The sequence below is a fragment of the Monodon monoceros genome, unplaced genomic scaffold, assembly GCF_005190385.1.
Source record: "Monodon monoceros isolate NGI ecotype Baffin Bay Population unplaced genomic scaffold, NGI_Narwhal_1 Super_Scaffold_14, whole genome shotgun sequence".
Classification (NCBI taxonomy): Eukaryota; Metazoa; Chordata; class Mammalia; order Artiodactyla; family Monodontidae; genus Monodon; species Monodon monoceros.
The window spans coordinates 46,407,434-46,434,155 of NW_021703770.1; the positions used below are offsets into that span (position 1 = coordinate 46,407,434).

At 33.6% G+C, this 26,722-nt stretch overlaps 1 protein-coding gene across 1 annotated transcript in view; it reads right to left on the reverse strand.

Annotated features, from left to right (window-relative positions):
* CNBD1 (cyclic nucleotide binding domain containing 1) overlaps positions 1-26,722 on the reverse strand; it is a 437,906-nt gene that overhangs the window by 91,073 nt on the left and 320,111 nt on the right. The window contains 2 exon segments of the mRNA XM_029222632.1: positions 8,156-8,288; positions 9,518-9,655. Of these exon segments, the coding sequence (XP_029078465.1) occupies positions 8,156-8,288; positions 9,518-9,655 (271 nt within the window).

A 26,722-nucleotide genomic window follows, 5' to 3' on the forward strand; every position in this document is an offset into this window, starting at 1 on the left:
AGACAGCAAGCAAGAACAAATAAGCAAAGGAAGCAGAGAGAGGGAAGCAGAGAGAGGGAAGTCCTATTTAAAAAATAATAAAAATAAATGCTTGAATTAAAAAACAATATAACAGAAATAAAGAACACCTTTGATAGGGTTATCAGCAGACTGCACACAGCTGAGAAAGAATCTGTAAGTTCTAGGATATCTAATCAGAAACCTCAAAAAGTGAAAGGCAAAGGGAAGAAAGACTTAAAAATAAATAGAATAGTCAAGAACTGTGGGGAAACTACAAAAGGTACAACATGCCTATTGAGACTATCAGAAGAAAAAAAAAAGAGAGAGAAAGGAACAGGAGAAATATTTGAAACAGTAATGACTGAGAATTTCTCTAAATTAATAATAGACACCAAACCATATATCCATCCAGAAGTTGAGAGAACACATAGCAGGATAAATGCAGAATAGATGCCCCCAGAAAACAAAAACAAAACAAACAAAAAAAACAAACAACTACACCTCAGCCTTTTATTTTCAATTTATAGAAAAGCAGAGATAAAGAAAAAATCCTGAAAGAAGCCAGAGGATAAAGCATCTTACATGTAGAGTTTCAATGATAAAAATTACAACCAACTCCTCAGAAATTATGGAAACCAGAAGAATAGTGGAGTGAAATATTGAAAATATTAAGAGAGAAAATCCATCAATGGAGAATTCTTGACTCTGAGAAATTATCCTTCAAAAGTGGCAGAGAAATAAAGACTTTCCCAGGCAAAGAATAATTAAAGGAATTTGTTGCCTCTATACCTGCCTTGCAAGAAATGTTAAAATAAATTCTTTAGAGAGAAAGATAATTATATAGTCCAGAAACTCAGCTCTATATAAAGAAAGGGAAAGTCTCAGAGAAGGAATAACATGAAGGTAACATAAAAACTTTTATTTTTCTTCTTCTTAATTGATCTAACAGATAGCAGTTTGTTCAAAATAACAATAGCAACACTGTATTTGACTATGTATGCTTAGGAATATATATATATGCCTAGCCATGTTACATATGAGTAGAGTCACTGACAGCAATGCTACAAAAGATAGGAGGGAGGAACGAGGATTATTTTATTATAAGGTAGTCACACTACCTGTGAATCAGTAAGTGTTATTTGTAAGTGGACTTGGATTAGTTATAAGTGTACATCCTAAACTCTAGGGCAACCACTAAAAACAGTAAAAAACTTTTACTAAAAACAGTATAACTGACATGCTAAGAAAAGAGAGAAAATGGAATCATATGAAATGTTCAGTTAAAACCACAAAAGGCAGAAAATGAGTAGAAGCTGAAAACAAAGAACAAGGGTAACAAATAGAAAACAGTAACAAATATGGCAAATATTATCCAAATATATCAATAATCACTTTGAATGTCAATGGTTTAAATGTACCAATTAAAAGACAGAGATTGTCAGAGTGGATAAAAAGAAAAGGGACCCAACAATATGTTGTCTACAAGAAACCCACTTTAAATATAAAGATACATATAGATTAAAAATAAATGTATGGAGAAAATATACCATACTAACACTAATCAAAAGAAAGTGCAAAGGGCTTCCCTGGTAGCGCGGTGGTTGAGAGTCCGCCTGCTGATGCAGGGGACACGGGTTCGTGCCGCAGGCGGGAAAGATCCCACATGCCACGGAGCGGCTGGGCCCGTGAGCCATGGCCGCTGAGCCTGCGCGTCTGGAGCCTGTGCTCCGCAACGGGAGAGACCACAACAGTGAGAGGCCCGCGTACCTCGAAAAAGAATAATAAAGAAAGAAAAAGAAAGTGCAAATAGCTATATTAACTTCAGACAGAGCAGACTTCGAAGTAAAGAATGTTATGAGAGATAAAGAGGGCATTACATAATGATAAAGAGGTCAATTGTCCAGGAAGACATAATGATCCTTAACATATATGTGTTAACAACAGAGCGTCAAAATATGTGAAGGAAAAATGATAGAACTTCAAGGATAAATAGATAAATCCACTATTATATTTGGAGACTTCAACTCCTCTCTCTCAAAAAGGGAAAGATCCAAAAGGAGCTGAATTCAGTACCACCATCAGTGAACTGAATAGAGGATATCTATAGACGACAACAACAACAGATGACTCATTCTCCTCAAGGTCACATGGAATATTCACTGAGAGAGACCACATTCTGCACTATAAAACACGAATTAAATTTAGAAGGATAAAAATCATACGTGTGCTCTTAGACCACAATGGAATTAACTAGAAATCAATAACAGAAAGATAATTGGAAAATTTCAAAATATGTGGAGATTAAGCAACACACTTCCAAATAATACATGGGTCAAAGAAGAAATCTGAAGAGAAATTTAGTAATATTTTGAATTAAATGTAAATGAAAACACAATTTATTGAAATTTGTGGGATGCAGTGAGAGCAGTGTTTCAAGGGAAATTTATAGCATTGAATGCATTTAATAGGAAAGAAGAAGTAGCTAACATAAAAAAATCTAAGCTTCCAACTTAGGAAATTAGAAAAAGAAAAGCAAATTAAATCTTAAGTAAGCAAATGGAATAAAATAATAACAATTAGGGCAGAAATCAATGAAATTGAAAACAAAAATCAATAGAGAAAATCAACAAAACCAAAAGCTGGTTCTATAAACAACAATGAACAAGTGGAATTTGAAATTTAGAATGCAATACTATTTACCTTAGCATCCCCCAAAATGAAATATTTAGGTATAAATCTAATAAATATGTATACGATCTATACAAGAAAAACCATAAATCTCTGATGAAAGAAATTAAAGAGCTAAATTAAAGGAGAGATATTCTATGCTCAGGATAGGAAGATGTTATTGTCAAAACGTCATTTCTTCTCAACTGGATCTATAGATTCAATTTAATCCAAATTAAATTCCCAAGTTTTTTTGTGAACATTGATTAACTGATTCTAAAGTTTATATGGAGAGGCAAAAGATCCAAAAGAGCCACCACAATATTGAAGGTGAAGAACAAAGTTGGAGGACTGGTACTATCTAAGGTCAAGACTTGTTATAAAGCAACGGTAATCAAGGCACTGTGTTATCGGCTCAATGATAGACAAATACATCAATGAAACTGAATAGAGTGCCAAGAAATGTACCCCATAAACATATTTAACAGATCTTTGACAAAGGAAGAAAAGTAATATAATGGAGCAAAGGTAGTCTCTTCAACAGATGGTGCTGGAACATACACATGCAAAACAATGAATCCAAACACAGACCTTACACCTTTCACAAAACTAACTCAAAATGCATCATAGACATAAGTGTAAAAATGCAAAACTATAAAACTTCCAGAAGGTAACATAAGAAAAAAAATCTAGGTGACCTTGAGTATAGTGAAGTCTTCATTAAAATTAAAGACTTCTCCTCTTCAAAATACATATTAAGAGTATGAGAAGACATGGAACACATTGGGAGAAAGCATTTGCAAAAGATACATCTGAAGAACACTGTTATCCAAAATATACAAAGAACTCTTAAAACGCAACAATAAGAAAAAAAATCTGGTAAAAAAATGGGCCAAAGACTTTAACAGACACTTCCTCAAAGAAGATATATAGATCATAAGCACATGAAAAGGTGCCCAGTCACATGCCATCAGGGAAATTAAAATTAAAACAACAAAATACCATTGCAAATCTATGTGAGTGGCCAAAACCTAAAACACTGACAACACCAAATATTAGCAAAAATATGGAGCAACAGGAATTCCCATTGCTGGTGAAAGTACAAAATGGTACAGCCACTTTGAAGTAGATTATTTTGCAACTTTTTAAAAAATTTTATTTATTTACTTTTTGCCTGCGTTGGGTCTTCGTTGTGGCATGCAGGCTTCTCATTGCAGTGACTTTTCTTGTTGCGGAGCACAGATCTAAGCACGCAGGCTTCAGTATCTGTGGCTCGCAGGCTCTAGAGAACAAGCTCAGTAGTTGTTGGGCACAGGCTTGGTTGGTCCGCAGCATGTGAGATCTTCCCAAACCAGGGATTGAACTCATGTCCCCTGCATTGGCAGGTGGATTCTTAACCACTGAACCACCAGGGAAGTCCTGGTACAGCCACTTCGAGAGACAGTTTGGCCGTTTCTCACAAAACTAAACATACTTCTATCATACTATCCATCAATTTCATTCCCTGATATTTACCCAAAGGAGTTGAAAACTTATGTCCACACAAAACCTGCATGCAAATGTTTTTAGCAGCTTCATTCATAATGCTAAAACCTGAATGCAACTAAGATGCCTTTCAGTAGGTGAATAGTTAAATACACTGTAGTACATCCAGACAATGGTATATTATCCAGTGTTAAGAAGAAATGAGCTATCAAGCAATGAAAAGATTTGGAAGAAACTTAAATATTAAAGTGAAAGAAACCAATCCGAAAAGGCTACGTATATATTGTATGATTCCAATTCTGTGACAATCTGGAGAAGGTAAAATCAAAAGAAAGCAGTAAAAAGATCAGTGTTTGCCAGGGGTTTAGGGAGGAGGGATAGATGAAAATGTGGAGCACAGAGAATTTTTAAGGCAGTAACTATTGTGTACAATACTATAATGGTGGATAAATATCGTTATACATTTGTCCAACCCACAGAATGTCTAATACCAAAAGTGAGCCCTAATGTAAGCTATGGGCTTTGGTTGTTGATGTTTCCATGTAGGTTCATTAATTGTAACAAATGAACCACTCTAATGGAGTATGCTAATAGCAGGGGATAGTGTGCAAGACTGGGGGCAGGGGGTATATGGGAAATCTCTGTACCTTCTGCTCAGTTTTGCTGTGAACTGAAAACTTCTCTAAATAATAAAGCCTATTAAAAATAATTAAATGAATTAATATGGTATATTACAAAATATTCACTTATGCAAAAGAAGAAAAGAGGGAGAAAAATGCATCACTATCAATGGCACCCCTAGACACAAACCTGTTTCTGGGATGCTCAAGAGTGTCCTTGGGGCTAAAAGTTTAGATACCCTGCAGAGTTAATTGATCTAGAAGGAATGATGTCAAAAAGTTGGGATTTAGAGCCTAGAGCTTCAAATTTCCATTTGGTATAAATTCTGTGACTGAAATTCTCCATTTTTGGCTTTTGAAGACTAGAAAATTTTTTATAATTGCTATATTTGCATACTTTATCTTTTAAAACTAAATTTTTACTACATTTTTAGTATCTCTAATTATTATGTTTGCTATATTATATCCAACCTGGAAAAGATGGAGCATACTGACATAAGCAGGATAACAATAAAATGTATGCAAATGGTTCATTAATGTCAAGTTAATTTACCATTTTTTCTTATACACATGATACACATAGAAACAGGTTGATTAGTGAGATCAGCTGGTTTCCATTTTCTATCCAGTCACACCTGGAAAAAATATCACCTGGGAAGACTTTAGCTGGTGTGATACAAACCAGACAGACCCAAATAACAAGCAACATTGTACACATCCATTAAACTCAATCTCCCTTTGCATATGAAGCAAAAGTAAGAAGACTTAAGAAGTTAACAGAGGAATAGTGCCAGAAATAAGTTTTATTTATTTCATAGATTTCCAGGCATTAATTCTAAATTCTATCAATCTTTTGAATAATTTCCTAGATGTCTCTGAAACTTCATCCAATATATTTTTCTAAAATAAGATCAAAACACAAGTAATTATGCTTTGGAAATCATACTACTGCTAATTTTAAGCCTATCAATAGATATTGAAAGTATAATTTGAGCTATGCTCTACATTTTCTGATAAAAATTCAAAATAAATCATGAGTAAAGTAGAGAAGTATTATATCTAATGTTTCTCTTTGATATATCAAGTTTGTCACCACGATAAAAGAAAATTAGTTTAGGTTGAAAGAACTTATTCTTCACCTAGGAATGTTTATTTATAAGAACCATAGTATTTCAGAGTTGAAAGAAGCTTTGAGAATCATCTAGTGAAACTGCCATTCTTCCCTAGGGAGGATAAATGTTCTTTTAAACTGTGTAAGTGTAAGGACCAAATATTTTAACAACAGGGAATCAGTGGAAGGATTATGTTACTTTTGACTTATACGATATAATCACAGATTGTTCAATGTGATAGTTTCCATTACTTTAAAAGCATCTACCAAATAAGAACTTGAACCCAGCATGTCTAAGAAACTATGTGTCCACATCTTAACTTTTTGATGCTAAATTTAAATATTTTAGATTGATATTTCAGACTGAAACACATATTATTCATCATTAGTAATCAAATACATTAAAACACATAATTATTCCCCTTTTCCATATCCCATATTCTTTTGGTTCACGTAGTTGAAAAAAATCTTTGATTATGGTGTCTTTCTTTCTCTAAAACCATCTCAAAAATATTAATGTCCTGATAAATTGGCAAGTTTAAGATTTTTTTTTAATAAAATAGCCCTGGAACTGAGGCATGGACCAAGAGTTAATATTTCGAATACAGAAGGGAGACCCATGGTAAATCCAAACACCCAATTAAAAAAAAAAATCTATACAATAAATATACTGAATCTAGAAATGCTAATTACCAGTTTTTTACACGTCAGTTTACTTCTTGTCTTCTGAGTGTACTTTTGGCCAAAAATGAATACAGCATTAGGAAAAATGTTTCATGAACAAAACTACAACATGACATTCAATTTTTAAAAGCAGGAAGAAAATATATATTTGGCTAAATATGGGCTAAACACTGTATTTCAAAAAATGATAAATAAAATATAAAAACAAGCACAGGAAAGAAATTTGGAACAAATTCAGGAAAGGGTGCATAGTCTCACTAAATTGAACAGGTTTATTAGGGAGTCTCAGCTTTTGAAGCATAGGTATTCACTTTTTCCAATAAATGAATCTTCTGTATGGTGCTATATTAACCTCACTTTTCTATTATATAGCGGCTCCCTCAAAGGATAGCTTAGCCAGATTCTGTAATTTCTTCACCATATTTTTATTGTTAGAATAGTCACATTTTGGAATTTATAACTTAGACTCATTCTTTTTAGAACTTTAATTTCAAACTTAATTCAGAAATGTTCTCCTCCTCCTGGCACCACATCTCCCACCGCAATTATGGATCTGCAGGTTTGAGGTAGGGCACTATAGTGATTCCTGACTGAAGATTCTGACACATCTACTTTAGCTCCTCTTATGTTGGTGTCTTAGTTTTGGCTACTATAACAAATAGCATCAGCTGGGTTGGCTTAAACAACAAACATTCCTCACAATTTTGAAGGCTGGGAAGTCCAAGATCAAGGTGCGAATAGATTCAATGTCTGATGAGAGCCCTCTTTCTGATTTGCAGATATGTGCTTTCTTGCAGTATCTTCACATAGCCAAGAAAGTGAGATCAACTCTTTCTCTCTCATCTCTTCTTTTAAGGGCACTAATGTCATTCATGAGCGCTCCACTCTCATGACTTAATTGCCTGCCAAATGTCCCACATCCAAATAACATAACCTTAGCGAATAAAGCTTCAACATATGAATTTTGTGGGACACAAACATCAGTACATAGCAGTTGGCATCTCTTATTTAGTATGCTTCTCATAAATGGAAATATTGTACAAAATGACTCAATGCCACCTACACATTTTGTGTATACATAACCCAGGAAATGCATGCGTCATTGCCACACTGAATATTGGAAATGTAGGCAGCTTCACTGCTGCTACTCCTTATCTCAGTCTTATCTATTCTCTATAATGATATTTTTCCCTGATAATTTGTACAGATAAGCAAACATGCAGCTAAAGTAGGTGCCCTACCAGGAAAAAAGAAAAAAAAAAATGACTGTAACTTCTCACAGCCTTTATCCTTTATAGTTTGGTCTTTACATTGACTGCTAGGGTGGGGCAAGAAGGGTAGGGACTGTGGGGAGAAATAGGAGGATGTGGAAGTAAGTCTACTTCTGAGATCACTCTACAAGTCAATACAGAATGATTTTTAATTTAAAAAGCAACAATCTAAATGTCCAATTGAAAGGTAACATTTAATATATTAGAGAAACACATGTGAAGAAATATTATATAAAATATTAAATCTATGAAAAATTACAAATTCCAATAATGTAATGTAATATAAAGGAAATAATCCAAAATTACTTTAAACTCACCATGACCTGGAGGAAATTTTTTCCATTAAGTGAGTGTAACTAGCTCATATATAGATAAAGTAGGCCACTCCATATAATATGGACACTTACGGATTAATTTCACCATATTTTTATTTTTCAGTTTTGTTTTTTCCTGAAAAAAGTTATTATCAAAATTTATATTACATAATTTTTAAAAAAGAGGTAAAAATATAGAAGATAGATAAATGGCAGTAAAAGAAAAATAAAGGTTATATAGATGTAACTTAGTATAAAATGTATTTGAATTTTATAGGAACATGACCACATAACCATACTGAAATTTTAATCTTCAGATCCGCTACTAAAATATTTTCCCACTTTTCAAAATATTTTTAGCCTCCTATAAATGTTTTAGCATTAAAATAAAGAAAACCTTATCATAGTCAAGACTACACTCAAAAGTTGTATTTGATAATACCAAATAAATGATACTGACATTTTGAAAATAAAAACAAACATATGAAACTTTTTTTTTTAAGCCAGCCACTCTGAAGCCAGAGATTTGAAAGGAAGTTGAATCCTAGGAAAGTCTTCTGTATCACCAACACTGAGACCACTCTAAAGAAATCTCAACTATTAAAGACCTAAATCAAGAAGATGGATGTCTCTTCATCTCCCTCCAGCATAAGCACCTCACTGTGGCTGATGCCAGTGCTCTGTAGCACCTGCACCATTGTTAAACCCTATCAAGAGGAGTTGACAGAGCATGACCATGGTGGGCTCCCAATCCATCATTTATACAAACTTCCTCTTCCATCCAGGGGAGAAGAAATAGAAGAGAGGGGAATTTGGGGATTTGACTAAAAGAGAATACATTTTTAAAATTGAAGAAAATAAGTTATCCTAATGCAGCAGAATTAGGGGCTCAGAATTAAGTTGTGATCACCTACTCATGCAGCTCTCGGTCTCGATGTATGTTATATATATAAAATAGTGTTCCGATAATGCTCAAGTATTTGTTCTTCCTAAGGTAGACTGTAGAGGTTTAGAGATCTCTGATCATTCTGATATCCCTCATACATGACATGCTGTTGACACCCAAAACATACAGTTGTTGAATGAATGAATAAGTGAATGAGTGAATGAACGGATGAATTTTAAATTCATGGAAAACCAAATGCACTCAAACATATAACAAATTATATCCATAGAGACCTTTCCACTTCAACTACTCATCAGAAGCTTAAGTGATATTCATCAAATATATCATATTTTTATGGTCTCCAGTTCAAGACAAATTAAAATATAAAAGAGATATGGACATCTTCTGCCTAGAGAGGCAAAACTTAGTGTTAATTTATACCCATATTGTGTTAATACATAGATTAGATACAGTCATACCGATTTTAACTTTGCATAATTCTTTGCAGGGATTATAAGAATTTCACAATCTTCTTCTGCCACCACTGAGAATGCCTTTGTTTCTGATTCAGTCTGAGCTGTAACTTCCAGGGTTCCAAAGGTACTCCATTGTCCAAGCTGTAAAAACACCAAAAGCTACTTAAACTTCATTATCATTCATCAACATAAAAATACCAATGATAGTGAAAGGATCAATCTAGGAGAGCCAGCAAAAGGGTAAATGGTAGATCACGCTCCTGCTCTTTGAAAGAAGGGAATCTAAACATACATGCATGGATGTCATACTTCTTTTGTCCAATGTCACTTTCCCAAAGCAAGAAATTTTTGTTTTAATTTTTTTTCATTAGCATGAAACAAATAAGTTATAAGAATAGATCTTCTGTTTTATTCACTGATTCATTTTAAGTGCCTGAAATTGTGCTTGGTACATAGTAGCCATTCAATAAAAATTTGTTGTAAGAATGAGGAAAATAGTGTACTTATATCCATGGTCTTCTGTTTATTTCATTATACTCATATGTTGGTAAGTAATAATGGAAATGAATACAGTGTTAGACAGGTATAAATCACTGACATATATATGCATTCATGTATGGTCTCCTAATTTACTATGCTAAGAATAAATATTAAGCATGGCAAAAATGTTACCACTAGAATACATATTGTAAGTTATTAGGCTGTAGTGAGAATGTGTACAGTTACAAAGAGGTTTTGTATTCACGTTTGCCTGGGAAAATTGAAGGACATCTAGAAAAACAAGGGATTCTCAGAGAAAACATCAGGTCAATATGGCTATCTATGGGAAAACTTCCATCTTCCACTTCATATCCATAGAAAGGCTGAATATTTTTCTTTTTAGTTGAATGAATAGCTGAGATTGAATCTGGAAGTTTGGAAATAAAGGAGGACTTGAAACAATTACTGCCGAAACCAAAGTTGTCCACAGTGAAATCAAACTAGGAGGAAAGCCTAAGGGATTGAGTTCTGGGGTTGTCAACCATATTGGAATAGGAAACTCAGGACTATACAGGTGAGGAATTGGAGTTGAACACTTTTGCTTAAAGCCTAGGACCTTGAAGGATTGTCCCATATATTAAATGGAAACAACAAAAACTTTACCCATTAATCTAGCTGTGGAACTGGGTAGAATTGTCATAAAATCAGGATCCTAGGTCTGCAACTTGTGTGGGTGCAGAGTATACATTCACACATAGTACAGGACCCAAAGCTAATGTAAAGCCTGGTACACAACTGAAAAAAACCCTAGGATCCAGGAAGGTTCAATTTTAAACTCTATGTATGAATTCAGAAGACAAGGAACTCCCACGGAATGCAATCCCTGATAATAACAAAATCACTATAGAAAATTGCAAGTCACATAAGTGGACAAACCCTTGTGAGGAAAGTCAACAAAAAAAGAACCAGAAAAAAAAATGAAGAACTTAAAAGAAGCAGTACACGTTTAATATATTAAGACCATAAAACCAGAGCACGACATTATGGAGGCAAAAAGAGGCATTTTGTGAAAGAACAAAATTAAATTTCTATAAGTAAAAATTAAAGTTATTGAAAGAAAAACACAATGAATGTATTAATTAGTAAATTAAAACTAAAGAAAGAATTCAGGACATGGACAAAATATGAGAAAAACATCCAGAATAAACTATGAAAATTATAGAAGGAATGGAAATAAGTGGGAGATTTCAAAAGATATAGAAGATAAATGAAGACCATTCAGCATATATCTACTAGTATTTCCAGAAGAAAGCTAAAAAATATGAGAGTGAGGTGATACATAAGTGACAATGGCTGCAAACTTCCAGAACTGACAGAAGAGTTGAGTCCTGAAAATGAAGGAGGACACAAAATTTAGATACATATTTGTATTTTATATCACTGATCAAAATTTTTTATACTTCCTTAACCTTTCTCCTCCAAATCCCCCTTCATCATCGTATTAGTTATCAATAATTTCAAGCAGATATTTTCTACATATTTTTCCAGATTTTCTAATTTTTTTAAAGTATAAGACTTAGTCTGAGTTACCTGATAAATTATTATGAAAGCATAAGTCCTCCATGATTTTGAATAACCTTCTTAAGACTTTCTTTCTTCATTCATTAACCAATATCATCAGACAACCCAGCAATGTTAGGAAAGTATTCAACTTCCTTGCTCTTTACATACCCACTTATTTTAGTTGAATTAATTTTAAAATTAACATTTATAACATTTCCATTCTGTTCTATAATATGGTCGCCTTCAAAATGCTAGAAAAAAGAACTTTCGAAGAACTAGAATTGTGTATTTACTTAAAATAACAATAATATAGAGTGAGAGTAAAACAAACAACAAGATGATAATTTTAGGCAGCATGTGAAATAAAATACTAAAAGATGAATTTTAGCTGGAAAAGCATTGAATCCAAAGAAAAAGGATACAAAGAAGTTCATAAAAATTGGTAAATGTAAATAACATTTACTGATATATAATAAATTTTAAATGACTAATACAGAATGCCTTTAAAATGAGAGAAATTTAAAATAATTTTACAACAGAAAACTCCAAAGAAAGGAGCAGGAAAATAGAATTAAAATGTCTATGCTCTGGAATTAGGAAAGAAAAAAAGATTTATGCAACTTTTCTAAGTTCAAATTACAAACAATATAGGAATTAGAACTTTTTAAATGGAAAAAAGAAAATAAATACAATGATTAAAAAAAAAGAAATGATAAAAATTTTTATGTACCTAAAGTGTCTAATAAACACCAATAATTTGACTTAAGAAATAAAAACAACAAAAGCAAATGATTATAAAGATGACAAAAATATTTGTAAAATTTCCAGAAGAGAACAGCCAAATGAACCGCACACAAAAGAAACATGCTCAACCTCACTAGAAAACAGAGATGTACATGGTACACACATATATTCATCCATCAGAATGAAAATATTAAATTACTCTAACCTATGAGACTGGGGAGGTACTTTAATACATAACTCTAGAAACTGTAAAGAGCTTCAAAAATGGGAAATAAATAATAAAATAAACAAAGAATGCTTAAAATACTTTATCCAGTAACCCATTCCCTAGGAATACCTTAAATAAATAAATATTTTCTTAAGGATACATTTAAAGATGTTAAGGCAGTACTTTTTGGCAACCCCTGACTGGAATATTCCTTAGTGGTCACCTACTTAGATCAATATGTGTGTGTGTTTGTGCATATGTATGTAGCATGTTTGTCTATGTATATATATATATATATTTGTGAGTAAATTATACATATATTCAAACAACTCTAAGTTTTAACATACTGTTAATGATTTGTAACATCTATACATCTTAACCTAAGATTCCTTATAATGAAAAAAAGTAATAGGTGCAAATTTATGTTAAAAATCTATTTTTATAAAGTGAACATTTACAGAAACAGTAATTTGTGTAAGTGTATACAATTGTTTATATCCTAATGTCAGTTCAGGGAAACATATACAAGTGTAAAAGGCTATTCAGAGGAGAGATGGAGTGAAAATGACAAATGATTTATTAAATTTTTCTTCAAGCTTCCTTGTATTTTTTTCAATGATAATAGGGAGTATGGATTAAATTTTAGACATTTTTGAAGACATTTAAAATGCAGGTTCAAAACAACATTCTCTGTCTCCTAAGACAATAGAAATAAAAGCAAAAATAAATAAATGGGACCTAATCAAACATGAGCCTTTGCACAGCAAAGGAAACCTTAAACAAAACAAAAAGACAACCCTCAGAATGAGAGAAAATATTTGCAAATGATGTGACTGAAAAGGGCTTAATTTTCTGAATATACAAACAGCTCATACAACTTAACAATGAAAAAACAAACAACCCAATTAAAGAATGGGCAGAAGACCTAAATAGACATTTCTCAAAAGAAGACATACAGATGGCCAAGAGGCACGTGTAAAGATGCTCAACATAGCTAATTATTAAAGAAATGCAAATCAAAACTACAATGAGGTATCACCTCACATCAGTCAGAATGGTCATTATTAAAAAGTCTACAAGTAATAAATGCTGGAGAAGGTGTGGAGGAAAAGGGACCCTCCTACACTGCTGGTGGGAATCTAAACTAGTACAGTCACTACAGAGAACAGTATGGAATTTCCTCACAAAACTAAAAAATAGAGTTGTTATATAATCCAGCAATCCCACTCCTGGACGTATATCCAGAAAAGACAAAAGCTTTCATTTGAAAAGATACATGTACCCCAACGTTCATAGAGGAACTATTTACAGTAGCCAAGACATGGAAACAACCTAAGTGTCCATCGACAGATGAGTGGATAAAGAAGTTGTGGTGTATATATACAATGGAATATTACTCAGTCATAAAAAAAGAATACAAATGCCAAGATTATCATACTAAGTGAAATAAATCAGAGACGTATGTGGAATCTAAAAAATTGTACAAATGAACTTATTCACGAAGACTAACAGACATAGAAATCACACTTATGGTTACCAAAAGGGGAAGGGGGAGGTGCATAGGGATAAATTGGGAATATGGATTAAAAGATACACACTACCATATATAAAATAGATAAACAACAAGGATCTACTGTATAGCACAGGGAACTACATTCCCTATCTTGTAATAAACTACAATGAAAAAGAATTTTAAAAAGAGTTATACATATATGTATATGTTGAATCACTTTGCTGTACACCTAAAACTACACAATATTTTATAACAAGTATATTTCAATTTTAAAAAATTCTGTTATTTTTCATGCTTGTATTATCTCTTTTAATATCTTTATATTGATACATAATATATCTTAAATTATATAAATCAAATGTTTATAGCTGTTATCTCTAGGTGATGGAATTGCAGATAATGCCCATTATTGTGTACCTCTCTTCATTTTCTAAATTTTTCAATAAATATAATTTAAAATTAGACAACATTATGAAGTTATTTTAATGACCTACAACTCAATCCTAATTTTTTTGAAAACACTTATCAAGGTTAGGTTGATAATCCTATTTTGGTGGGGATAGTTAGTAGGGTTGCACAAAAGGAAACAGTTTCTCTCACTTCTAAACTCTCATGTTATTTTGCTGAAAAATAAATTGATAGATAACTTTATTAGGAAATAATATATTCCCATGATTTAAGAATTAACTTCTCTAAAAATGCATAACCCAAACAACTTGTCTCTGAATATTATGAGCTGGTAAACCGATTACAATTTCTTTTGAATAAAAACATCATGTTGAGTTTTGTGCAAAACTGCATTTTGCAAAAATAAACTCTTCTGAAAAACAGAAGACTTTTATAAGTATAATTTTTGTTCTTGTATTATTTTTCCATTGCTTCTAGCTTCCAGACACATTAAACAAGATCAGCGACTAAAATTATAGCTGCTATTTTTAAGCCAAGGAAGGGTCTTGTTCTTAATGCTATAAAACATTTTCTTTTTTCTAAGGGGCTGAAGAAGCAGACAGAGAAAATACAAAGCCTCTATAGATCAGGGGTTCAAGGCTGATGTCTAAGGATCGACTTTTAAAGACTCTTAAACTCCTAATATGTTATGCCACCGTATGTGATTATTTGTAAATTTCAATTTTTTCTTGAGTTTCTATCACTTTCATTAGATTTTCAAAGTTGTCTGTGTCCCCAAAGAAGGTTAAAAAGAACTGCTCTAGATAGAAAAATTTACTTTTCCCCTATGATTTTAAAAGGCTTATGTAGGAACTACTTTCTTATAACCAATGTTATACAATAAGAGAGGGATACTAAGATGTTACATTTTATAATCTTTCAGAGGATTTTGGCTATATTTGGGTTGTATTGTGATATTTAGAAGGTAGAAGCAGGCACAAACATAAGGTGAGGATAATTTGCTTGGAATCTCATCTCACTGGCTGAGAGATTGGACTGTGTGATTCTATAGGAATTCTCTGGGTACATTTGTTCCAAAGTTGTATGCTGAGTCAAAAAAGATGTTTCCTATTATACGAAAAGAATTGATCATTTGAGGTTATATTAATAGTATTGCAGTCTCTAAGTAAAATCTACAAACCAAGTCGATTTTTAGATATAGTCAATAAATTCCTCTTTAAATTTGGCTAAACAAGACATCCTTTTATGTTCCCTCACACATTTTAGCAAAAAGAGTCTAGACATAATAATGAATAAGAGAAGTAGAAGTTCTTTTTATTTCCTCTAAAACAGAACGGTTCTTTCAAACACCCTCAGGGTACTTCCACCTCTTCAATTGTTCACATGAAACACTTGTCTGAAATATCTAGCACACTGACTGCTTGTCAATACTACGCAGCTTCAAGGTCCAGTTTAAATCTCATCTTTTTCACAAAGTCACCTGGTTCATCACAGACACCCCTCTGATTTATAATAAAGTATGAACTCTATTGTTTTTTTATATAACATGCAATGCTTTCCTAAGTAAGGGCACTCTAAAAATTAATGATACTATTATATTACTATCTTAAAACTGTGAGGATAAAGAAATTTATCCTCACAAATAATCATCATGTGCTGCCATTTTAAGACCAGTAGTATTCTAATCAAATGTCCTTAATTTTAAAAAGTCCAGTTGTAAAAAATTAATTGCTCTATAGGTAAATCTGGAACTTGGTAAAAATTTATCTGATGCCTTCCTTACTTAATTTCACTGTGGTTATAGGAGATTTCAAATTTAAATCATTTGAATCAATCATTTGAAATTTGTTGAGACTCAACCTGTGACTTAGCACTAAATCAATTTTTAAAAATGTTCCATGACCACTTAAAAGGAATGTGCATTCTTCAATTGTTGTTTGTATTGTTGAATACAAGTCTATTAGATCAAGTTTGTTGTGTTGTTCAGAATTTCTCTATCTTTGCTGATATATTTTTTTGTCTAGTTCTTTATCAGATTCTATTAAAAAAAAACTCTCACTATAGTTGTGAATTTGTTTATTTCTTCTTTATACCCCATCAATTTTCACTTTATATATTTTGAGATCATAACTTTAGGGCACATAAACTTCACACTCATCATGAAATATTCCTTTATCTTAAATGATGCCCTTGCAATAAAATCAACTTTACCTACTATTAGCACAGCTACCCCAGCCTTCTTTTGGTTAGTGAGATCTTATTTATTATCTTCCATTATTTTTCTTTAAAAATTTCTGTATATTTTTAATGAGGTGTGTCAGCATACACGGTTTTATTTTACGTAAGCTGACAATCTTTGTTTATTAATTGAAGTATTTAGTCTGTTTATATATGATGTAAATATTGATATATTTGTGTTTAAATATGACATCTTAATATTTGTTTTCTATTTTGCTCTCTACTTTTGTGTCATTTTCTCTCATTCATTGCTTCATTTTAAATTAATCAAACATTTCTCTATTATTTTATTATGTCATTTTTTAGCTTAGAGTACTTTTTTATTCTTTTGGAAATTACTATAGTAGTAATAAAATGCATCCTTGTCTTACTAGAGTATACTCTAAATTATTAATTTTTTTCACTTTCCAGAAAGGCAAAGACTCAAAAAATCTGTAACTCCATTTACCCTATCCTCTTTTTTGGTTTTATCACTTTTGATATATTTTATTTCTATATACATGTAGACCTCCACAGGTAACACTGTTTTATACAGTCAAGGAACATTTAAATCAATCACATATTCACCAGGTTTCTTTGTTCTTCGATCCCTTCTACATTCTTGTAGTTATTTGGAATAATATTTTTTTTCTGCCTGAAGATCTTTGCCTTGGGATTCCTTTTTGCACAGGTCTCCCGGCAATATCTCTTTATTATTTGTCTGAACACATCTTTATTCTGCCTTTATTTAAAGATATTTTATCTGGTTATAGAAGTCTAGATTGACAGCTATTTTTATCTCAATACTTAAAGAATTATCATTCCATGTTTTCTGACATAATTATTTATTTAGAGAGCATTAAAATTTACTTTTGAACATATTGTGTCCTTTCCATCTATTTCAATTTTAAGATTTTCTTGGACTGGTTTTCATTACTTTCTAATGTGTCTAGGTGTGATTACCTTGTTTGTAATTCATGCAGAAACTTGAATCTGTTGCTTGATGTTCTTCCACAGTTGGGAAAAAAATTCAAACAGTACTACTTCAGGCAATGCCAAATATTGTTTCTGTCCCATTCTTATGCTTCTTTTTCTTAAACTTTTTATTACAAACTTGTCAGAATTTTTCATCACCTCATATATATCTTATGCTCTTTTCTGTATCATTTATCTTTTTTATCTTCATATTTACCTGTAATATTTTCTACTAATCTATTTTCCAATTCAGTAACTCTCCTGTTTTATCTAATCTGCTGATAAACACGTCTATTGAGTTATTATTTTGTTATTATATTGTTAAGTTTCAAAGTTACAATTTGTTTTTTTATTACAGTTTCAGTTTTGTAATGAAATTCTCCCCTCATCTATTTTCTTCAGAATACAATCAGTTATTTATTTATTTTTTTTTTTGCGGTATGCGGGTCTCTCACTATTGTGGCCTCTCCCACTGCGGAGCACAGGCTCCGGATGCTCAGGCTCAGTGGTCATGGCTCACGGGCCCAGCCACTCCACAGCTTGTGGGATCTTCCCGGACCGGGGCACAAAGCCGTGTCCCCTGCATCAGCAGGCGGACTCTCAACCACTGCGCCACCAGGGAACTTTAACTTTAACTTCAATAGCTGTATCACCTGTGTGTTAGTTTTATTGCTTTTTTCTATTGAGTTTTTGGTATTTTGTCCTATATATGGATATTCTTGGCAATTGTTCATTCAATGCTGGACATTGAGTACAAAAAACTGTCATGGCTCTAGATGATATCATCTTTCTCTTAGATGCTTTACTTTTGTGCTGACAGTCAATTAGTATAGAGCAGATTAACATAATCCAATCAAGAATTGAGGTATTTTGAGGCTGATTTTAGTTCTGGTTTTCTACTGATAGACTAATATGTTTATGAGAACCTCTTTTTCTTTGCAGATACATAACTCTTAATTTCTATCTGTCAAATGTTATGAGACTGATGACAATTCTTCTTGTTAGAGTTGTAGCTGCATAATTTTACTTGGGTTCTGTGATGGTTAATTTTATGTGTCAACTTGATTGGGTCATGGAGTGCCCAGATATTTGATCAAGTATTATTTTGGATGTTTCTATAAGGGTGTTTTTGGATGAGATGTTCATTTAAATTAGCAGACTGAGTAAAGCAGATTGCCTTCCTTAATGTAGTGGGTGCATCTATTCAATTGAAGACCTGAGTAGAACAAAAGACTGGCCCACCCCCAAACAAGGGAGAATTTTCCTGCTCTTTGGCCTTCAAACTGATCTTCCTGAATATCAGCAACATTAGCCCCTTATGTCTTGACTGCCTAAGTAAACTGAACTCAAAATTTTGTCACTTTGGTACTCTAAGACTCCTGAAAGTCCTGATTCACTATTTTCTTCTTAGTTGTTCATCCTTATTATGCTTACAAATTGCCAGATGACTCAAAGAATAGGCAACAGGAAATGTCTGGATCAAAACAAAGTATTTCTCTTCTTGCTTGAATCATGGCCCTTCAAATCCTGGTTCATTTGGTTGCTCTCAAATACCTTCAAAACAGTTGTTTGCTTGGTTGGTTTTACCCAGATTTTGTAATTGTTCTCAGCAAGGAGATTTGTTTGATGCAAGCTACTCTTCATGGTCAAAAGCAGACAGAGGTTCAGCAGACTAAAATGACTGAGTTTTTTTAAAAAGCAAAATCTACTTCACTTTCTATTGTCTGGATTTTTTTTTTTTTTGGTCCTTATCATCCCTCTATGAAGGGAGTGACAAAATCACTCGGAATAATCAATTAGACAATGATATCCAAAACTTTTTAGAAGACAGAGGAGTGGAGACTCTGGCAAGAAAATCCAGAAACTGGCACATAAAAATTAGAATCTGTAATAGGAAAAGTATTAAGAAGAGCCTGATCCTGATTTTGACTTTCATTTCCCCAAATAAAACAACAGAGAGAGATATCAGATGAGAGCTTTTTAAAAGAAGAAAGGAATTAGTAACATCCAAGCAATATATCTATATATCCATATATGGTAGTTGATAAGCAAGTCAATGAATAGTGATGTATTTATTAACAACAGAGAATCTACAATGCCTGAACTATTCATCTATTCATACACATCAGACACTAATGAGAGTAAGTACTTAGTATCTATTGCACTTTGCAGGTTATATTTCATATATGTGTGTGTCCTGTTCACTCCTCTCTTTGAGTTAAATTTCTTTTCAAAGTCTTAGCTACACATTTTCTAGTTCATAACAGATACATGTAGGAGTTCAGAAAGGGAGTAGATCAGCAAAGAAAGCAAGTGCCTGGAGAACTCATAGGAAATGTGTTCCTTATATGTGTCACACCACTCATAATGTCACACCACTCATAATGTTCTCCTGAACAGCCCAGACTGCATTCCTTAAGCACATGGGCACAGCTCAGCTGATAACCATAAACTGTATCTCAAGTGGATCCCAGTTATTTCCTTGTACATAAATTTTTTTATGTTTCCAAGAGACCAACTCATACAATATCTTCGGCACTGACAAGAACAACAGCCTCCTTTTTCTGTGTTGTTAGATTTGGACTTCTGACTTTATGCTTAGCAGATATGACTTTTTTTTTTTCTATGTCCTCAGAAGGTCCTAGTTGACTAAACTGAATTCCGAAGGATTCACCCAGTATGATTCTGCAATTTCACAAACCTAATTTGGAAATACTGAGTTCATTTCAATCAGAAGTATTTTTCAAAAATTAAACCAATTAATTAAAAAATAACATTTGGAAAAATAAATATACTTTGTAATTTTCTAAACACTTTTGATGCATAATTAATACTGCTGACTAGTTATAAATGAGAAAAATTTTATACCTCTATTTTTTCAGATTTTTTATTTTCTTATTACAAGATAGAACCTAATTTATCTGATACACAAGAGTGCACCATTCAACCACTAGAAATAATCATTTCAACACGTTATTTAGTAAAAATTGTTTTTCTATACTGAGATATCACACTGCAAAAAAATATGAGTGGCATAGTCATAATAATTTGAGTAAGCACTAAGAACTAAAAATATTTCTGTATTCTACCATGAAATTCAATGTCAATTAAAGAAAATGTTAACTTCTACTTTAAATAGTCATAAACTTCTGAAAAGTAGCATGTAAAGTTCAGAAAAAAACTAACAGAGCATATGTTAAAATAAATATTTTATAGGTATCATACATAAATTCTCATCACATGTCCAGTAGCTTTTGCAGGTATAAAATCTAGAGTGCCTTAATGAGTTAATATCATTCATGTGTTATATGGTTTATCAATTTTTAAATTAATTGCTTTGATGTGATTTGAATTTTATATAAAATATGATATATTTTGATAGCTTTGTATAGTATACTATTTTTTTTAATAAGCCAGAAACTCTGCTTCCTGATTTTATATTAAAAATAGGACACTTCCTCCACATAACTCTGAATTCAATTGTTCAAATATCCATTATTCTGAGTTTAATGTGTTCTTACAAAGGAGATTCAGTTGAATAAGTTTAGATTTGAAGTGAAATAACTGTATCAGCTTAATCTGAAAATGAAAATGATTTAACATCTATATTTTTCCTTATAGTAAAAATAAGTACTTTGAATTGCATTTGGGGTTTTTCCATATTCACCATTAAAGAAATATGTTTCTTAAGTATACTCTCTACTTTTATAACTGTATAGCCTATTTTTTAAACTTTTCAATGTACTGTTGACCCTTGAACAACACAGATTTGAACTTCATGGGTCCATATAAATGTAGATTTGTTTCAGTAAATATATTGGAAAATTTGGGGGAGATTTGTGACAATTTGAAAAACTCACAAACCGCATAATCTAGAAATATCAAATAATTAAGATAAAATTAGGTATGTCATAAATGAATAAAATATATGTAGATACTTGTCTATCCTTACATAGGTATAAGGTGAGTGGTATTTAATATAAAATTAATAATGTGTTAGGGTTTTTTTTTTTTACTGTTTTATAACTTTGCTTTCAAAGAATTACATTACCATACAATATGCCTCTCTCGTAATTGGAGAAACTGATACATCAGCCTATATCACAGGCAAGTCATTTTATAAAAACTGTAACAATGTTTCCAATCCTCTATCATTAATATGAATTTTATACTGTATGCCATAAAAAATTTATAGTAATTCATTCATTAATGTATAGGTTAGGCTACTGTGAAGCAATTGTATAGATTAACTAGGCCACCCTAAAGCAACCATATTGCTGCTTCTTCATTATCAATGCATGAATTTTTGTACCTGTAAATAAATATGAATGTCTTTTTCACATTATACTTTTATTTTTGAGGTTTAGTATTAATAATGTATATAACATCTACAGTGATGTAGGTATTGACAGATGATGCATCTTGTAAGATGATTTAAACTTATGGTATAGATAAATACAGTAGAATAGGGAAACGTATTTTTGCTTTCTTATGATTTTCCTAATAATATTTTATTCTCTCTGGCTTATGTTATTAAAAGAATACAGTATATAATATATATAACATACAAAATATGTGTTAGTTGGCTGCTTATATTATTAGTAAGTTTTCCAGTCAACAGTAGGCTATTAGTACTTAGGTTTTAGGGGAATCAAAAGTTATACACGGATTTTCGACTGCACGGGGGTCAATGCCACTAAGACCCGCATTGTTCAAGGGTCAACTGTATAGTAATTATATAAAAATTGTGATAAAATATTTATTCCCATGTATTTTATTCTTTTTGATGAAATTTTAATTGGGATTGTTTCCTTGTTTGGTGTTTCTGATAGCTCATTATTAGTGTATAGAAAATAACAGATTTCTCTATATGAATCTTGTATCCTACAACTTTACTGAACTCATTTATTAGTTCTAATAGTGTTTTGGTGGAGACTTTAGGGTTTTCTATATACAGTACCAAGGCATCTGCAAATGGTGACAGTTTTACTTCTTCCCTTCCGTTTTGGATGCCTTTTAGTTGTTTCTCTTATCTGACTGTTGTGGCTAAGACTTCTAATACTACGTTAAATAGAAGTGGTGATAACGGACATCCCTGTTTTGCTCCTGATTTAGAAGAAAGTCTTTCAACTTTTCACTGTTGAATACGATGTTGGCTGTGGGTTTGTCACAAACGGTTTTAATTATGTTGAGATATGCTCCCTCTATACCGACTTTGATAAGTGTTTTTATCAAGAATGGATGTTGAATTTTGTCAAATACTTTTTCTACATCATGTCATTTTTATCTTCCCTTTGTTAATGTGGTGTGTCACATTGATTGATTTATGAATACCAAAATGTCCTTGCAACTCATATGAATGAGTAAAGAAGATGTGGTGTATATGTGTATGTGTGTGTATATATATATGTATATTACTCAGCCATAAAAATAGCATAAAATTCTGCCATTTGCAACAATGTGGATGGACCTAGAGAGTATTACACTTAGTAAAATAATCCAGACAAAGACAAATACTCTTATGTTATCACTTATATGTGGAATCTAAAAATAAAACAAACTAATGTATATAATAAAACAGAAACAGACTCAGAGCTATAGAGAACAAACTAATGGATACCAGTGGAGCAAGACAGGGGTGTGGAATTAAGAGATACAAACTACTATGTATAAAATAGATAAGCAACAGAGATATATTGTACAGCACAGGAAAATACAGCTATTGCTTTGAAATAACTTGAAATGCAAAATGATCTATAAAAAATATTGAATAACTATGCTGCACACTTGAAACTAGTATAAAATTGTAAATCAACTATATTTCAATAAAAATTAAATTAAATTAAATTAACGATAAAATGAACCTTCGTGTTCCAATAGAAAGTCAGTCATTTATACCAATTATCAGGATATTAATTTCAAAACTTTATCTTGGTACAATTGTATATAACCCTAAAAAATAGATGGTTTTATCTATTTCTTCACATTATTTAAAATAATATTAGAGTAAACAGTATTCTGTGTTTTTGCCAAACATTATGTTTTTGAAATGTAACCATGTTAACGCAGATCATTTCTTTTTTCACTGCTGCATGACTATACTCAATTTATTCATTCTTTTGCTGATGAACATTTGTGTTGTTATCAGTCTTTGGCTATAAAAAAATGATGATTTTTATTGTTCATGAGTCTGCATTTCAAATATAACTATTTCTCTAAGATATATACTTAAGGATGCAATTTTTGTGCTATAGGATGTGTTAGCATTTTAACATCTAATATCAAGCTCTTCTAAAGTGCAAGTTCTAACTTACCTACAGCATAAATGCATGCAATGTCTGTTTCTGCACACCTTCTCCAACATTTCATATTGTCTATTTTTTTAATATTTTCCAATTTGGTAGTAAGTAATATTATTGATTGAACTTTTTGTTATTTAGTTGCATTTATTTTTAAATGTAAAAATTATTTGCTGTGTATTTCCTACATTGTTAAAATGGTCAAGCATCCTTGCATTTGCTTAATCTTTAATTCATAGTTTCTCTTCTGTAAAAGATCGATTTATATGCTTTGCATTTTTTATTATATCTTCCTTTTAGACCTGTAGATCATTATATATTCCAGATATTAACCTTTTGCCTTTTATGTAGGTTGAAAATATCTTCTCCCAATGTATGCCTTGTCTTTCCACTTACTTAGGGTATCAAGAGATGAATAAAAATTTCTTGATTAAAAAGATATATATTACAATGATATTGCCAAAATATAAAGACAAGGAGAGAATCTTAAAAGCAGCAAGAGAAAAAACACTTGTTACATACAAGGGAACCCCATTAAGACTATCAGCAGGGGGGGAGTTGGGAAGATGGCGGAAGAGTAAGACGCGGAGATCGCCTTCCTCCCCACGGATACACCAGAAATACATCTACACGTGGAACAACTCCTACAGAACACCTACTGAAGGCTGGTAGAAGACCTCAGACCTCCCAAAAGGCAAGAAACTCCCCACGTACCTGGGTAGGGCAAAAGAAAAAAAGAAAAAACAGAGACAAAAGAATAAGGACGGAACCTGCACCAGTGGGAGGGAGCTGTGAAGGAGGAAAAGTTTCCACACACTAGAAAGCCCCTCCGCGGGCGGAGACTGCGGGAGGCGGAGGGGGGAGCTTCGGTACCGCGGAGGAGAGCACAGCAACAGGGTGCGGAGGGCAAGGCGGGGAGATTCCCGCACAGAGGATCGGTGCCGACCGGCACTCACCAGCCCGAGAGGCTTGTCCGCTCACCCGCCGGGGCGGGCGGGGCTGCGAGCTGGGGCTCGGGTTTCGGTTTTGGACTGAGCGCAGGGAGAGGACTGGGGTTGGCAGCTTGAACATAGCCTGTAGGGGTTAGTGCACCACGACTAGCCGGGAGGGAGTTCGGGGAAAAGCCTGCACCTGCCGAAGAGGCAAGAGACTTTTTCTTCCCTCTTTGTTTCCTGGTGCGCGAGGAGAGGGGTTTAAGAGCGCTGCTTAAAGGAACTCCAGAGACGGGCGCGAGCCGCGGCTAAAAGCGCGAACCCCAGAGACGGGCGCGAGCCGCGGCTGAAAGCGCGGACCCAGAGACAGGCGCGAGCCGCGGCTGAAAGCGCGGACCCCAGAGACGGGCGGGAGACGCTGGGGCTGCTGCTGCCGCCACCAAGGGGCCTGTGTGCGAGCACAGGTCACTCTCCACACCCCTCTTCCGCGGAGCCTGTGCAGCCCGCCACTGCCAGGTTCCTGGGAACCAGGGACAACTTCCCCGGGAGAACGCACGGCGGACCTCAGGCTGGTGCAACGTCACGCCAGCCTCTGCCGCAACGTCACGCCGCCTCTGACGCCGCAGGCCCGCCCCGCACGCAGTGCCCCTCCTTCCGCCCCCCACCCCCGGCCTGAGTGAGCCAGAGCCCCCGAATCAGCGGCTCCTTTAACCCTGTCCTGTCTGAGCAAAAAAACAGACGCCCTCCAGCGACCTACACGCAGAGGCAGGGCCAAATCCAAAGATGAGCTCCTGTGAGCTGTGAGAACAAAGAAGAGAAAGGGAAATCCCTCCCAGCAGCCTCAGAAGCAGCGGATTAAAGCTCCACAATCAACTTGATATACCCTGCATCTATGGAATACCTGAATAGACAAGGAATGATCCCAAATTGAAGAGGTGGAATTTAGGAGCGAGATCTATGATTTTTTTTCCCTTTTCCTCTTTTTGTGAATGTGTACGTGTATGCTTCTGTGTGAGATCTTGTCTGTATACTCTTGCTTCCACCATTTGTCCTAGGGCTCTATCCGTCCATGGCTTTTTTAAAAAAATTTTTTTCTCAATAATTAATTTTATTTGTAATAACTTTATTATACTTTACCTTCGTTCTTTCTTTCTTTCTTTCCTTCCTTCCCTCCTTTAGACAACGAATGACCCCAAATTGAGGAGGTGGTCTCTGAGAGCAAGATTTATGATTTTTCCCCCTTTACCTCTTTTTGTGAAGGTGTATGTGTATGCTTCTGTGTAAGATTTTCTCTGTATAGCTTTGCTTCCAACATTTGTCCTAAGGTTCTATCTGTCCCTTTTTTTTTTTTTCTAAATATTTTTTAATTCAATAACTATATTATACTTTATTTTATTTTTACTGTATCTTCTTTCTTTCTGTCTTTTTTCCTTCTTTCCCTCCTTCCTTCCTTCCTCCCTCCCTCCCTCCCTCCTGTCTTTCCTCTTTGCTTCTTTCTTCCTTCCTTCCTTTCCTCCTTTCCTTCTTTCTTTCCTCATACTTCTACTAATTCTCTCTACTTTTTCTCCCTTTTATTCTGAGCCGTGTGGATGAAAGGCTCTTGGTGCTCCAGCCAGGAGTCAGGGCTCTGCCTCTGAGGTAGGAGAGCCAACTTCAGGACACTGCTCAACAAGAGACCTCCCAGCTCCACATAATATTAAACGGCGGAAATCTCCCAGTGACCTCCATCTTAACACCAGCACCCAGCTTCACTCAACGACCAGGAAGCCACAGTGCTGGAAAACCTATGCCAAACAACTAGCAAAACAGGAACACAACCCCACCCATTAGCAGAGAGGCTGCCTAAAATCATAATAAGGCCACAGACAC